The 13709-nt window shown below is 46.2% G+C and overlaps 1 protein-coding gene across 6 annotated transcripts in view; it reads right to left on the bottom strand.

Annotated features, from left to right (window-relative positions):
- Foxn3 (forkhead box N3) overlaps positions 1-13709 on the bottom strand; it is a 392487-nt gene that overhangs the window by 31395 nt on the left and 347383 nt on the right. For 3 of the 6 annotated variants that reach the window (XM_027931570.2, XM_071607611.1, XM_027931569.2), the window contains one exon: positions 169-234. The exons of 2 other annotated variants lie outside the window; for them this stretch is intronic. In XM_027931570.2, the coding sequence (XP_027787371.1) occupies positions 169-234 (66 nt within the window). The remainder of the gene's footprint in view (positions 1-168; positions 235-13709) is intronic. One more of the 6 variants, XM_071607612.1, reaches the window with a different exon arrangement.

Below are 13709 nucleotides of genomic sequence, written 5' to 3'. Positions count from 1 at the left end.
GGCCACATGTCTGCACATTTATGCATGTAACCACGCACTGCTATAGTTTGTAAACTGATGACAAGGGAAGGTTTGCTTCAGCATTAGTTCCTCCTATGGCCTGGGATATAAATGAGAAGGATAAGTTCAGAAACTATGGTGCTGTAGGCTATAGAAATATCTACTCACAACCTGCTTGTATCTCAGGGGGAGTATTCAAAAGCATCATGGCACTGGCAGCATCAATGTCAGGATCTGGAAAAATCAACCAATAAATAACATTATTTACAACGGGGCCGGTGTGTGTGTGTGTTTTTATCCCTGTAAGTTACCGTTTATGAATGCAACAGAGGAAAAAAAAAAAAGAAGAAGAAGAAGAAGAAGAAGAAATCTGGGAACTAGATGAGCTGTCCCAAAGGTGACTTTCTTACCATTTGGATTCAAGAGGAAGAAAACATATTCTAGAAGGAGATTTAAGAAGCATGTTAGTAGCTTTTTCCCCCTAACCAGATGAGAACAGTCTCTTCTCATTTTGCTAATGTCATCATTTGCACTGTATGTTCCTGTAAGTTGCTGATCTGTGCTTTCCCTCAGCCTTTACCCTGCGGTGGAGGAGCAGGGGAGGCAGTGACAATGGGAAGTTCAGCCACAGGAATCTTTATGAACTGGGGAAAGCTCACAGCATTGAGAGAAAGCATTAAATACACCTGCATCAACTGAGATACAAACAAGACATTTGGTCATTTCCACTGTCAGCAGAATACAAATGACAATTTATGAGGTGTTGTGTGTGTACCGTGGTGGTGGAGGCATTAAAAAAAAGCACTTAAAATATAAAGAAAAAATGTAAAGTTCTGATGTTGGGGGCTCAGTGCTTGTTTCTACATCTATTATTGCTTTTAATACGGGCCAAAAAAAATACCCATTATTTTATTGCTATAATTCTTAATAGGTTTCCGAATCCTTACCGATCCACCAGTTGACAGATGGCAGGTTATACAGAGACAGAGAAAAATATTATCCTTTTATAACTAAATTCATTTTCCTCTGAGAAACAGCAGCGCTGCTGCTATGGAAATGAAGGTCACCATGGCAACAGTAAACAACCCCCAAGAATGGTCACTGAATAGGCTGAAAAGAACATCTGCCCCAGCACAGCGTCCCAGCTGCCCTGGGGCGAAATTCGCTAATAGTGCGGTGATGCCCCGTGACAGAAGCTGCCGCCTGTGCCCTGTCCAAATAAATGAAGTGTGCAATTGAAGTCGACATCAAAATGCCTGCCCTTGCAGATTACCGCCTCCATGTCCGCTAAACCCGGTGACTAATGATGGGGGAGACGGGGGGCTCGCGCTTGTCAGTTTTTGTACAAATTACATACCAAAAAATTCAATTTACTACTAATGGCTCCATGGCACTTTATTTTGGGTATTATGTGAGAAAATTACTTTTTTTTTTACTGTTTTAAAAAGTACATTTTTCATACTTTATATGTGCAGTTTAATTCCAAGGGAGTAATGCGATGCAGTATAAAGACCCACGAGCGATTAATAATAGGGATGACGCTGGTTTCAGAAGACAATGTCTCAAAAAGAAGTAAAGGAACTTTACTCTGCAGGCCTTTTATTTTTTTTTAACTTTGCCTGCAGGAAGCCTGTTAGTTATACTCCATAATGCAGTAAAAGTTCATTTTAATAAGTATATATTGTGTGAGAAACAGGTAAATAAACTTATTTGGCAACTCCTGAGGTGAGATTCCTAAAACAGTCATCCCTCCCGACTAAAAGAAATACCCACCACATGCATACATGTATGTACAGGCACATACACACATACACAGAATGATTAATCGAAAAGCTCCAAGTTCTGCTCACTGCTCCCAGGCTCCCACTGCCCGGCTCCCTTCACCTCCCTACAGGTCCTGCTGTTAGTAGTGTTGCTGGCACCCATGAGCCCAGAGAGACAAGCTCTGTGGCTTCCTCCTCCTATCCCTCCTTTCACAAAGGAGCCAAGAAAACAAGCTGTTGCTTCTCACCAAACAATGGTTCTGTGCCTTCTCTGAGAATTCAAATGCGACAGGTGACCTACCATTGGCCTGAGTAGATGGTCTCACCTCCCAGGGAGACCAGGAAGTTTCCCAGCTAAGAGGAAATGCACTGAGACGTCAGGAACCTTTCCTATTAATTTTGCTAGTAAATGAAAGCTCTGTATTCTTCAAAAACACACTGGTCCACAGTCTGAGGGCCACAGATTAACAGAAGTCATGATGCAAGAAAGAGAACCTAAAAGAAGAGGACCATCAACATTCACAGGATTTCAGGAGAACTGAAGCTTGGGGAGCCTGTCAGACCCACACAACGACCCTCTATGTCACCCGCACCACCCAAGCCAAGCCAGGCAGATACACGAGTAGACAAGTACAGGTTGCTGGAAGATAAACTCCATCTTTCCTTCTAACCAGATATGCCATGCCCCAGGGCTCCACAGAGAACAATACTAATGCCGCCATGATACTCAGGCCAGTCTCCAGGCACACGGGTAAGTGGAGCACACAGTGTTCTCAAGGTCTGATTCCTGGTGCATTCCTACAGCCCTACCTTCTACGCTGAAAGTCCTAAGAAGCCTGAGGAAGAGAATGGAATGGAGGGCAGGGTTTGGGATTCTTGCCCCTGGACCTCTTGGCAAGCAAACTGACAAATGAGGACTGCATGGGTGGTGTGTGATCACGCACCCCCGCCCTAAGTGCCAGCTCTACCCCAGGGGATACAGTGAGGGCCATTCTTAAGCGGGGGGGAAGAAAAAAAAAAAGGTTTCTTTAGTGATGAATTACATCAGTAAAATACACCCATTTCAAGTGCACAGCTAATAAATTCTGACAAATTTTATACTGCCATAATCAAGATTAAGAACACAACAAAGAGACACATTTCCATCATCCCAAAAAGTTTCCTGGTACCCTATTACAAACACACCTGTCCCTGCTCCAGGCAAACCACTATTTTGCTCTCTGTTACTTACCTACTATATGATGTCACTAGTTCATTTCTTACAATTATCATTAGTAGTATTTCACTGAATGGACATACCACAGTTGGTTTATCCAGCCACCTATGGATGGACATTTGACTTGTTTCCAGGTATTTTAAAAAGCTGCTATGAAATTTTGTACCAGGCTTCCAGGGCATGTTTTCTTGAGTAACTGTTGTGAGAGTATGTTTACAGGGAATTGCTCTGTGCAAAATAAGAGGTTATAGTTTTTCAACATTTTTGCTAACACTTGAAATTGTCGATCTTCAAAAATTTTCACCATCTAGTGAATGTGCAATAGAATTAATTGTGTTTAAGTTTGTACTTCCCTGATAACAAGTTATATTGAGCATCTTTTTATGTGCTCAGCAGTCATTTGTGCATCTTCTAACAGGAAAAGTTGGCTCAAGACTTTTGCCCATTTTTTTAAATTAAGTTGTTCAATTTTTTTTATTTTTGGCTATGTGGCATCTTTTGTTTTCATTTGGTAGTGAACTTAATATAATATTATCTGGGTTCAATACCCACATTTACAGATAAATGAAAATGGAGTAATCAACAGACCTCTTTCCTCAACCAGTAAGCTAAGCACTGACTTTCTAGATCTGTTTAGGTCAATACCAGAAGGTCTTTATTTAGCTCCTGGTGTGACATACCTGTATGCTGGTCCCCACCCTGACACCCTCTGCGTGCCGTAGTCCTCAGAGTAGACAACCTCCCTTCTCTCCTACCCAGAGTTGTTATAATGCTTATTATTACATATTATTAAAAGGCCCAAGTTTCTACTCCCCCTTTTAACGGTCATGAAAATAATGCATGTTAAACATAAAGAAATATATTCCAGGTGGATATTACTTGAGAAATACATGCCTTCTCTATGGACCCACTTCCAGACTCATATTTTCTTCTATATATGTCCAAAAATTGTCTATGTAAGAACAAGCATTTCTGTATAGTCACTGGAATGCCAGCACACATGGACTTATACTCAGGCACACAAATCTATTTTTTAGAAATCAGGTTTACAATAGTTCCCCCTCAGCTATGGTTTTGCTAAGCTTTGGTTTCCCATCATTTGGAATTCCTGAATGGACAATCCCAGAAGAAAATAACTCATGTCTTTTATTAGAGTACATTCTTATAATTATTCCATTTTGGTTTTAGCTATCGTTGTTAATCTTTTATAGTGATTAGCTTATAAATTAAATTTTGTCGTTGGTATGTTTAGGGGAAAATATACACAGGAGCCAGTACATCTGTGGTTTTAGTCATCCATTTGGGATCATGGATGCCTTGAGATTAAGGGGAAACTACTGTATATGGAAAACAGTTTTCTGAAATTTCTTTAAAATCATTTTCACTTCAGCTTGGCACAGTGGCACACACCTATAATCCCCATGACTTGGGAGGCTGAAGTAGGAAGATCCCAAGTTTGAAGCCAGCCTTAGCAACCAAGCGACTCTGTGTCAAAAAAAAAAAAAAAAAGGTGGCAGGGGGTAGGGTGCTGATATATATACATACAACAAATGTTGGCAAACCTTTCATATTAGTATAATTATCTAAAGTTTTTCTAGGGTGCTGCCTTACGGCATTTGCCAACCCTAGCTCATGGATCTTTTCTTTAGATGGTAGATTTACCAAAAGGCAGAAACAAAAATTTGAGTTGGTTGTGGAACCGGGGGCCAAATACACTGCTCTCCCACAGACCTGGGACCCCTGAAGACCAGCCTCTACGCAGTCCTTCTAGCTGCTTCTTTCATCCCTCCTATGAAGACCAGCATGGCCCCAGCTCTCTCCTCTGCCCTCCACTGCCCCTCTCTCTGGGCCTCAGTCCCACTGTCCACCTTGGGTCATAAGCGGTCGTCATGAGCACACTCTGGGTCTTCCTAAAAACCTCTCTGACCAGAAGAGCCTAGTGAAGGTTTTCCTCTTTGGGTAGCAGGGGTACATTCTGATAGAAGCCTCCCTTTTACAGAGAATATTTGTTTTGCAGTTTCTTGGCCAGAGTCATTTTGGGGGACAGAGGAGCTGTCTGGGCATGGGGGATGCTTCTGCCTCACAGTCATGGCTGATTCTGAAAGGCTATCCACCTAGGGGAGGGCAGTGATGGACTAAAGGATTTTTCCTGGCTTAAAGGGTGGTCCACCAGCCACCTCTCCAGATGGTTCAACCTGGTTTAGGATTAAAAAAAAGAGCGGGTATTTCATCCAAGAACTCTTTCTAGAAATGAAGATCCACTTGGCAGGAGTGTCCTCTATGTTGTATTCTGGGGAGCCAGAGTGGGGAGCAGGGGAACAAGGAAGCATTGCCTCCTTCATATTGGATAGGTGATTCCTCCCAACTGTAGCCAACTTGGCATCCTAATCCAGGAACCCAAGTCACTCACTATGGGTTAATTTAGTACAACAGGCAGCATGCTGTCATGGCTGCTTAATAGAGTTGCGACCATCATCAACACGGAGCCAATATCAAATCCTGTATTAAAAACATTCCTTTGCTCATGCTTCAGTGACAATGTTCCTTCTCCTCTGGACTGGTTCCCAGCGGCCCATTTCAATTTTCATCTGTAATGCAGTTGTCTTATCATATTGCCTCTTCCCTGGAGTCCAAGACTGAAAAACAGTCCCACCCCTTAAAGATGTTTTCAAATCCTCTCCTCTTGAACGGACACACACAACGATCCTATGCTACAGCGAGAGAAGCAGGTGACAAAGGTTCCAGAATCAGGGATTCAGCTCTTTGGATTAAGAAAAACATTCAGCCTCCTTTTCCCAAGGTGTGGAGATGGTTCTTTCTGGGAAAGGACGAGGCTTTTCCTCTGTGTGTAGGATGAGAAAAACACTAGCCTGGCAGGAGGATCTGGAGGTTCCAGTCCCACATCTTCACCAGACTGTTTTTTTTTTTTTTTTTTCATTTCCTTCCACACTCTTCCTGGCTCTGCCTTTAATGTCCCTTGACTTCTTCTTCCCTTTCTAATCTGTGGCTGCCAGGACTATGGGCCCCAAGAGGCACCAACCAAATGAGCCATCTGCTCCAAAGCCTCTGGAGGCAGCGAACGCTCTCAGAAAGGTTGGGAGAATATACTACTGTCCCTGGAAAGCTGTGGCCCGTCATGGTGGGCACCTGTAGGTCCACTCGAGAGCCACCCATCCAGGTTGGTGCAGGTATTTTGTGGGTTCCTGGTGTGATTTCTGTCTGCATTCACTCCCTCCCGCCCCTTCTGGGATTTTGTACCAGAGAGAAGTGACTCGTAGAGGCCATGTATTTTAACAAACTAAGAATATGAATGCCAACAGGAAGCCCCTGGTTTAATTCTCATAGGCCGGCCTCAAAAGAATGTAAGGGACAACCGACCGTGGCATCTCCGAGTTGAGTTGACCGACTCAACAAAATGATGACAGAACATTCTCCATGTGGAAAGCCCGAGACAACAGCCATGACTTCTTAGAAATCATTTAGTTTCCCATAGGGCTGATGTGTTTCTTTTTTTTTTTTTCCCCTCTTTCTGCTCTCCTTTACACAGGAAGTGTTTTACAGGATGATAAAAGATCATTATGTAACTGAATAAAAGTTATTTAGGAACAAGCAAAATAACGAAACAATGACACACACTTGAACGGAAATTTTCAGATATAAGAACATAGGTACACTGGGCACGTGCGCATACTAAGATGCTCATACTCTCTCCCATGTTCTCCCTTAGAAAGTGAACTGTGCCAGGACATCTCCTCCTTGCTCTCCCCCTAGTCCCAGTACCTCGCCCAGTGTTAGGGACCTAATGGGGTGCAGATAAATAGCTACTGAATAAATGAATGAGTGGCTCATCCAGTCTGCTGCTTAGCTGACTCTAACTATCTGAAGCTCAGCACTAAGCTGAGGGAGTTGTGTTTGATGACCCCAGGGTATAAGATCAACCCTAGGTGAAAGAGTTTTTTTTTTTTTTTTAAATTTTCAGGGAATTCTGATACATGGGAAAGGTGAGAACCATATTTAAGAGCAAATCAAGGGTCTGTGAATACCATCCAAAGAAATCCACTGAGGAAGACAAGTACGCCCCTGATATCCTTTTTCATTTATGATTTCACTAGACCTCTTTGCTTTGAAACATCTTTCTCCATTTTCTACAATTCTGAGAGTGACACATCTGAAAGTATTTGCTTAAAAATGGAAAGAAAAAAAAAAGTGACTAATTTAGGGCCAAGGGGACAAGAAACAAATGAAACAAAGAAACAAAACAAGCGGAACATTTCCCGGGGACCTGAGTACATCTGCTTGGTTTCATCTATCATCACCTTACTAAGCCACTGTTTCTCAGCCGAGGGAAATTCCGCACTCCCGTCCAAGGAGGTATGGCCACGTCTGGAAACATTTTTGATTGTCATGACTAGGCAGGAGGGGAAGTGCAGCCCTGGCTGGGTGGAGAGGCCAGGGACGTTGCCCAGCATTCTACAGGGTGCAGGAGCGTCTGCACCACCAAGCACCATCCAGTCTGGAAGCGGGGTTGACAAGCCCTGTCTGTGCTACACTCATAGATCCATGAGCTAGGGTTGGCAAATGCAGCTTCTGGAACAACTGTCTGGAATAGAACGCCATCAAGAGCAAACAGATAATACCATTCATCTTGTTGATGTTTTTATTTCACTCTTCTTTTTTTGCAAGATCCCTAGGTGCAAGTTAAGACAGACAGAATATCTATACTTGCAGCTTTGAAACCACTGAAGACTCGTGCCCTTTGGCTCTTGCTGTAGTAGATCAAGACATCTCAAACGGCTGCCTCTGATCAGGAAGGAGAAAGGGGAGGTGCAGTGAGCTCTAGTGATGTCATTGGCCACCAACACTCTGTCCACTTCCAAAGGGAAAGAAGTTGTAATGTGAGGAGCAACAGGGATGAGGTGGGAAACGCGAGGAAGGATTCACCACGCACGTGCAAATGTCCAATGGGTTCTCAGCGAGACTGGGAGAAAGTGACACCACAGAGCCCGGCGGACAGCTTCAGCATGGCCAGGGTTTTAGCGAATGAAAGACTCATACAAATAGATGCCCAGTTGTGACTTTAAACATCTTCTTCACGATGAGAGCTGATATAGAGGAATACCAAAAATGGCCTGTCTGCCCAAAAAATGAGCCCAAAGAACACTTGAAACTCCCTGTTGCTCCGAAGGCACCAGGAGAGTGAGAACAACCATCAAACTCATGGGAACCAACAGCTGACTGTTGGACCAGAAAGGTGATCCATGTCCTTCTGGGGTGAGGGAGGGTGGATCACACACACATGCAGCATTCTGGGTGCTATCAGGCTCCCAGCCATGAGTCTTTTGAGTTTCTCTCAGCTTAAAAAGAGTGACTAGTGAGCTCCAGAGGAGGATTTTACTGAGCCTGAGGAGCAGAGTCACCATCGACTCTACACATGAGGAATGCGTTACAGCTCCCAACCCAGGGCGTCTTTCTAACTTGGATCAATGGCCCATTTATAACCCCTAACGCCATTTCCTGCAGAAAGAGATCCTGGAAGGAAGTGCATCCTGGCTGGGAGTCAGATGCCCGGGTCTGTGGTCTCTGGAGGTCTCGGAGGAGCCCTGTGTCTAACCTGGCACTAGGGTGGGGGTTGGGGACTTTTCCTGGGCCTCCCTGACACTCGTCACTATTGCCATTGCATCTCTGCTGGAGCAGCAGGGGAGCACACTGACACTCCCCACCCGGGTGCCCCCCACCTCCGTTTTCTTCCCACAAGAGCTGCTTTCACTCTGATGTCTTCTGGGCCCTTTGATTCTAATTGTTCATTTCTGAGGAGAGGTCCATGTTACGTGCTCATTCTTTTTCCTGCTGTTTTTGGCCTCCAGCCCTTTGCTGAAGAGTCACCCCAACTCCCCTTAAACCGGGTAGTCTAATTTTCCTAATGGTGACTGCCTACCCCTTTGTCACCTTTGACTAGTTGATGGAAGTCTTTCTAGAAGCTACCTGAGAGTCAACTGAGAGGAACCATATGGGCTAAAACTAAAATTTTAGAACTTGAAGACCAGGGCACAGGCAACAGGTGACCCAGAACAAGTTATGTCTTTGTCCCATGTATCATGGGACAAGACTTTTATTTTAGAGGCAAGATTCTTTGGTTAGTCCTGATTGGCTCATTTGATGTGCTGTATTGTACTTATCTTTGGTTTCTTTATTTTTTAAATAATTGTTTAACTTCTTGTAGGAGAGAGAATCATAGACCTCAGAAGTCCCTTCCCCTCTGCAGCTCATCCAGTTGTAAATCTCTGTTCACTGCACTCTCTGATTTCTGATAGCCATGAACAGAGAGGACACTGGAGGATGGTGCAGAAAGAGAAACAGAGGAGACACACTACAGCCCTCCAGGCTCTGGGATTCTTTGAAAACCTTCTTCTTTCTTCAACTAGTGATACAGCCAGAGCTTATCACCCAGGAAGGGACAGGAACCAGCCCTGGGTGCACAATAGCTTCCCCGGGAGCACGAACAAGATGAGCCCCGAGATCCTCAGAACCTGGCCGCTCTTGTGTCTAGGAGGAAGCAAGGGCCAAGCCCAGAAGCCAGAGTAAGAACCAGAAAGACACTGGAGACAGTGTCCCCAGAGGGACAATCAGACTACCAGATGGCTGACAAATAACTGTCAGGGAGAGCTGGGGGCCCAGCAACGCCTGGATGCCACGCTGTTGGCCTGCCTTCTCCAGAGCCCAGGTCTCCCCACCCACCATCACTTCTCCCTTCCTATGGGAAGATCATCCCCTGCTCAGTCCCTATCCAGAGGCTCCAACCTCCTCTGTAAAGGGCCGGGGTTGCTGGCAACCTGGCACCAACTCTCCCTTGGTGACAGAGGTTCCCATGGTTTCCTGGCCCCTGCTGGGTGTAGCAGCGCCCGTAAGCGCTGACAATTGAATAATTCCACTTGCACTTCATTAGCTGTCTTCATCTGGGCACATGTGCCAAGCCCCTTTTCCAGGAGCCAAGAATCCGTCTTGGAGTGACACCAGCAGGTGTGTGAGTGAAGGGATCACAGCTCAGAACCCTGGCGTCGGTGCCCCGAGACACGCCTCCTCTCAGAGGAAAAGTCACAAGATCACCCAAGAATTCACTTTGGAATCTGGTTGCTTAAACCCTGTTTGGGTCATCTTACTAAAGGATCAGAAGGGGACAGATCCAACCAGCTCTCCTTCCTGATGCCCATGCCCGGGTGCCCACATACACACAAACAGGCACCCAGACACTACAACCACCCCCAGTACAACCAGGCTTCTCTGGTAAACAAGTCCTCTGAAAACCCATCTCTTACTTTCTCCCTTAGAGACCTGAGCTTCAGTTACAAAGAGGGACCCAAGTAGAGGAAAGCATATGTCCCATCAGAAACTCAGGGTCCTTATCCCACTTCAGTCTGTGTCTACCACAGTGAAGACCCCACAGGCCCTTGGGATGACGGTGGTACATTCTCCTAAGGAGCGGTGCTGGACACCTTTGATGTCTCGTCCACTGTTATTCCAGAATGAACTTGGGGCTGCTGATTCTAGCAACAGGACGACAGGTCACTGAGCTCGGTGCAGGGATCAATTTAAGCACTTAGACTTTTACTCCACTGGTCTAATCCTGGCTCCTGGAAGGACCTGCTTCTCTTAGGGGCTACACCATAGGTGAGGAGATCATACTAATTGTCACTAATTCAGTTCTCATTGGATAGCACATACTCCTAGATACAAAGAGATGGTGGTACCACCCGTCCATTCTTGCAAACTTAAACTGTTCATGAGTAGTTCATTTTAGATACAGTTAAGTATGGAAATATACAGATTCAAGATTAAGACTATAAATAAAGGACATGGAAATAAAAGGATTCCGTTTTTTATCCGACAAGATCTAATCACAACATTGTGTTGTTGGAAGAGAAATGACAAGGAGCCCATCATACTTCCAGTCCTGCAGGGCTTTTTTTTTTTTTGCATCTTGGAAGCAGAAGATCCCAGGAAGCCAATGGGCAAGGAAGTTGGGAATGAACAGTTTGGGTTTAAGATTTAGCTTAACCATAAAGCAACAAGCTGATCTTTTGGCGGGCAAATGTGAAATGGGTTCTGAAAACAGCCTCCAGAGAAGTTTCCAGAAGGGACTGAACTCAGGGGCACTCAACCCCTGAGCCACATCCCCAGCCGTATATTGAATTTTATTTAGACACAGAGTCTCACTGAGTTGCTTAGGGCCTTTGCTAAGTTGTTGAGGCTGGCTTTGAACTCTCGATCCTCCTGCCTCAGCCTCCTGAGCCACTGGGATTACAGTCAGACACCATTGCACCCGGCTCTAGAAGGGTTTTTGAGAGAAGCTGCATCCCTAAAATAAGAATTTTGCCTGTAAGGGTCTACTTTGATGGATCCCTCTTTCTTTGGATGTGTTTGATTGGGTGGGGTGGGGGGGGGGAGGAAGAGGAGAAGAGGGAAAAGGAAGGGGAGGAGGAGAAGAAGAATAAAGAGAGGAATTTCTTTTTTTCAGCCACACAGCATATGTGGTTTCTATGGACTGAATATTTATGTCCTGTGAATTCATGTGTTGATACCCAAACACCAACGAGATAGTGTTAGGAGGTGGGCCTTGGAGAGGTGATCCGGTCCTCTCAGGAAGGGTGAAGTCCTTGGGATGGGATTATCGCCTTTATAAAAGAAGCTTCAGAGAGCTGGCTTGCCTCTTCCACCACAGCAGGATGCAGCGGGAGGTGCCATCTATGAACCAGACTCGGGACCCCATGAAACATGGAGTCTGCTGGAGACTTGACTTTTTCAACGTCCAAAACTGTGAGAAAATAATTTTCTGCTGCTTATAAGCTACCTGGTATGTGGAATTTGGCTGTAGCAACCTGGATCGTCTAGGACAGTGGGGAAACATCCAGAACAGCAGCACCAGCGCGAGGGAGTTCTCCACGGAATGAAGTCCATCCAGGCCTGGAAGCTGGGCGCCTGGAAGAAGGTGGGTTCAGACCAAACCTGACCTCCTCCTGCTGATGCCATGTATTTGGCTCAGAATTGTAAACGTTGAGCCAAGGAAAGGTCTTTCAGTTTACGTCTGGGGCACACTGTTTTTGGAAAAGCCAAGAGGGTTGGACAAACACCAGACAACAGGACAAACAGACCCAGCCAGAAGGAAAGGTAACATCAGCCAAGGGTGACAGTGTGGGCAGGGGCTGCGGAAGGGCCAAGACACCTGGAGGGGAGCTCTGCAGGCCTGGGGGCCAGGTTACTTCACCAGAGCAGCTGGGCTCACTCTCTCACCAGGAACCCACATTTCCTCACTCAACAGGAGGAGGAAAAAAAAAAAAAAAAAAAAGCTGCAGCAAATACTGTACAAACAAAACCAGACAAAGAAAATTAGAAAGTGGAGAAGGAAAAAATCCACCGCAGCCAAGGGCTACCAAGGCGTACGGTACCTGCATCTTCTCCCGCCCTTTGAACACTCTTCTAGAAAGGGTTTTGGCATGTTTTTTTGACAAGCTTGTGCTGAGCCCAGTGTCTGCCCAGGAGCCTCCAGGCTTCAGCAGTGCCAGAGGACAGCGTGGCTACTGCACTTTTAGGGTAAGGTTTTGGGGTGAGCGAGACAGCTCAGATAGACAGCTCAGCCTGTTTTTAAGCACACTGATCTTCCCAGCTCATCGTGTTCTGAGGAAACCTAGGGAGCATGCTCCAGTGAGCTCTGATCCCTGGGATGCTCGGCGACAGGCATCTGGCCCACGCTGCTAGGCCAAGTGGGCAGGAGGGAGCCTACTGCTGCCAGCCTAATGCCCCCCAGATGACTACTGCTCCAGAGTGTGACTCTGTGGGGGTGGGTAGAGGGTGAGGTGGGAAGGACAGGACGTGGAAGAGAGGGGTAAAGACGGAGCATACTCTTGCTGTGCTTGGCATGTCCACTGATGGTACTAAGGAGAAAAATGGACTGTTCTAAGAAAATGACACCTGGAGCCCGGTGCACCCCCTGAGCAAAACTCCTCAGAGAACCCTATAGACTGCCTCCTCGAAATAAGGCTCCCAAATCCCTTGTGGAACCTGACAGTTGGTGCCATTATGATCAGGGGAGAGATCAGAGGGACCAGGGGCAGAGGGACGGCTGGCCATGCCTGCACGCACTGAGGCAAGGAACATGGGGCTGCCCAGTGTCACTGCGCAGGAAGCCTTCCTGAAAACCTCACCCACAGCAGTGTCCCCCTCCCCAGATGTCTGCAGCTCTTGTTACTGTCACCTGCCCTAGGGCGTCTTCTCCTTGTGCATGCAGAGTCTCACAAAGGGGTTGACCTTACTTGATGGTCTCTGAGCCCTCCCCACAGACCTGTGGGAAGCTGGTAATAATTCACCCTCTGGAACAACATCACTGCTCCGAAGAATTTGCTAACATGCTTTTTATTTGCATTCTGGGGGAAAAGAAGGTGTTCCTTGGGCCACTGAGTTCTTGGTTTGGGAAGCATGCTAGAGTCAAGAGAAGGAGAAGCACTGAGAGCCCCAGGTGGCTGCCCCACACCTCGGGCAGAGTGAGCCAGAGTTTCAGGTATCTGCACAGAATGAAGAAGAGGAGGAAGAAGTCCGCTGAACTGGCATACAGGGCATGGCCACCCTCCTGGACCTGATGGACAGCTTACAAGGAAGCGTCTTCTGATCCTCAAGGAATGGATTTTGAAGGGTATTCCACTCAGTCCTGTGCAACTCTGACCAGCTTCTAGGCTCTGCCA

The sequence above is a fragment of the Marmota flaviventris genome, chromosome 2, assembly GCF_047511675.1.
Source record: "Marmota flaviventris isolate mMarFla1 chromosome 2, mMarFla1.hap1, whole genome shotgun sequence".
NCBI lineage: Eukaryota > Metazoa > Chordata > Mammalia > Rodentia > Sciuridae > Marmota > Marmota flaviventris.
The sequence above is the reverse complement of the archived record's forward strand: the minus strand, read 5'-3'. Positions and strand labels throughout refer to the sequence as shown.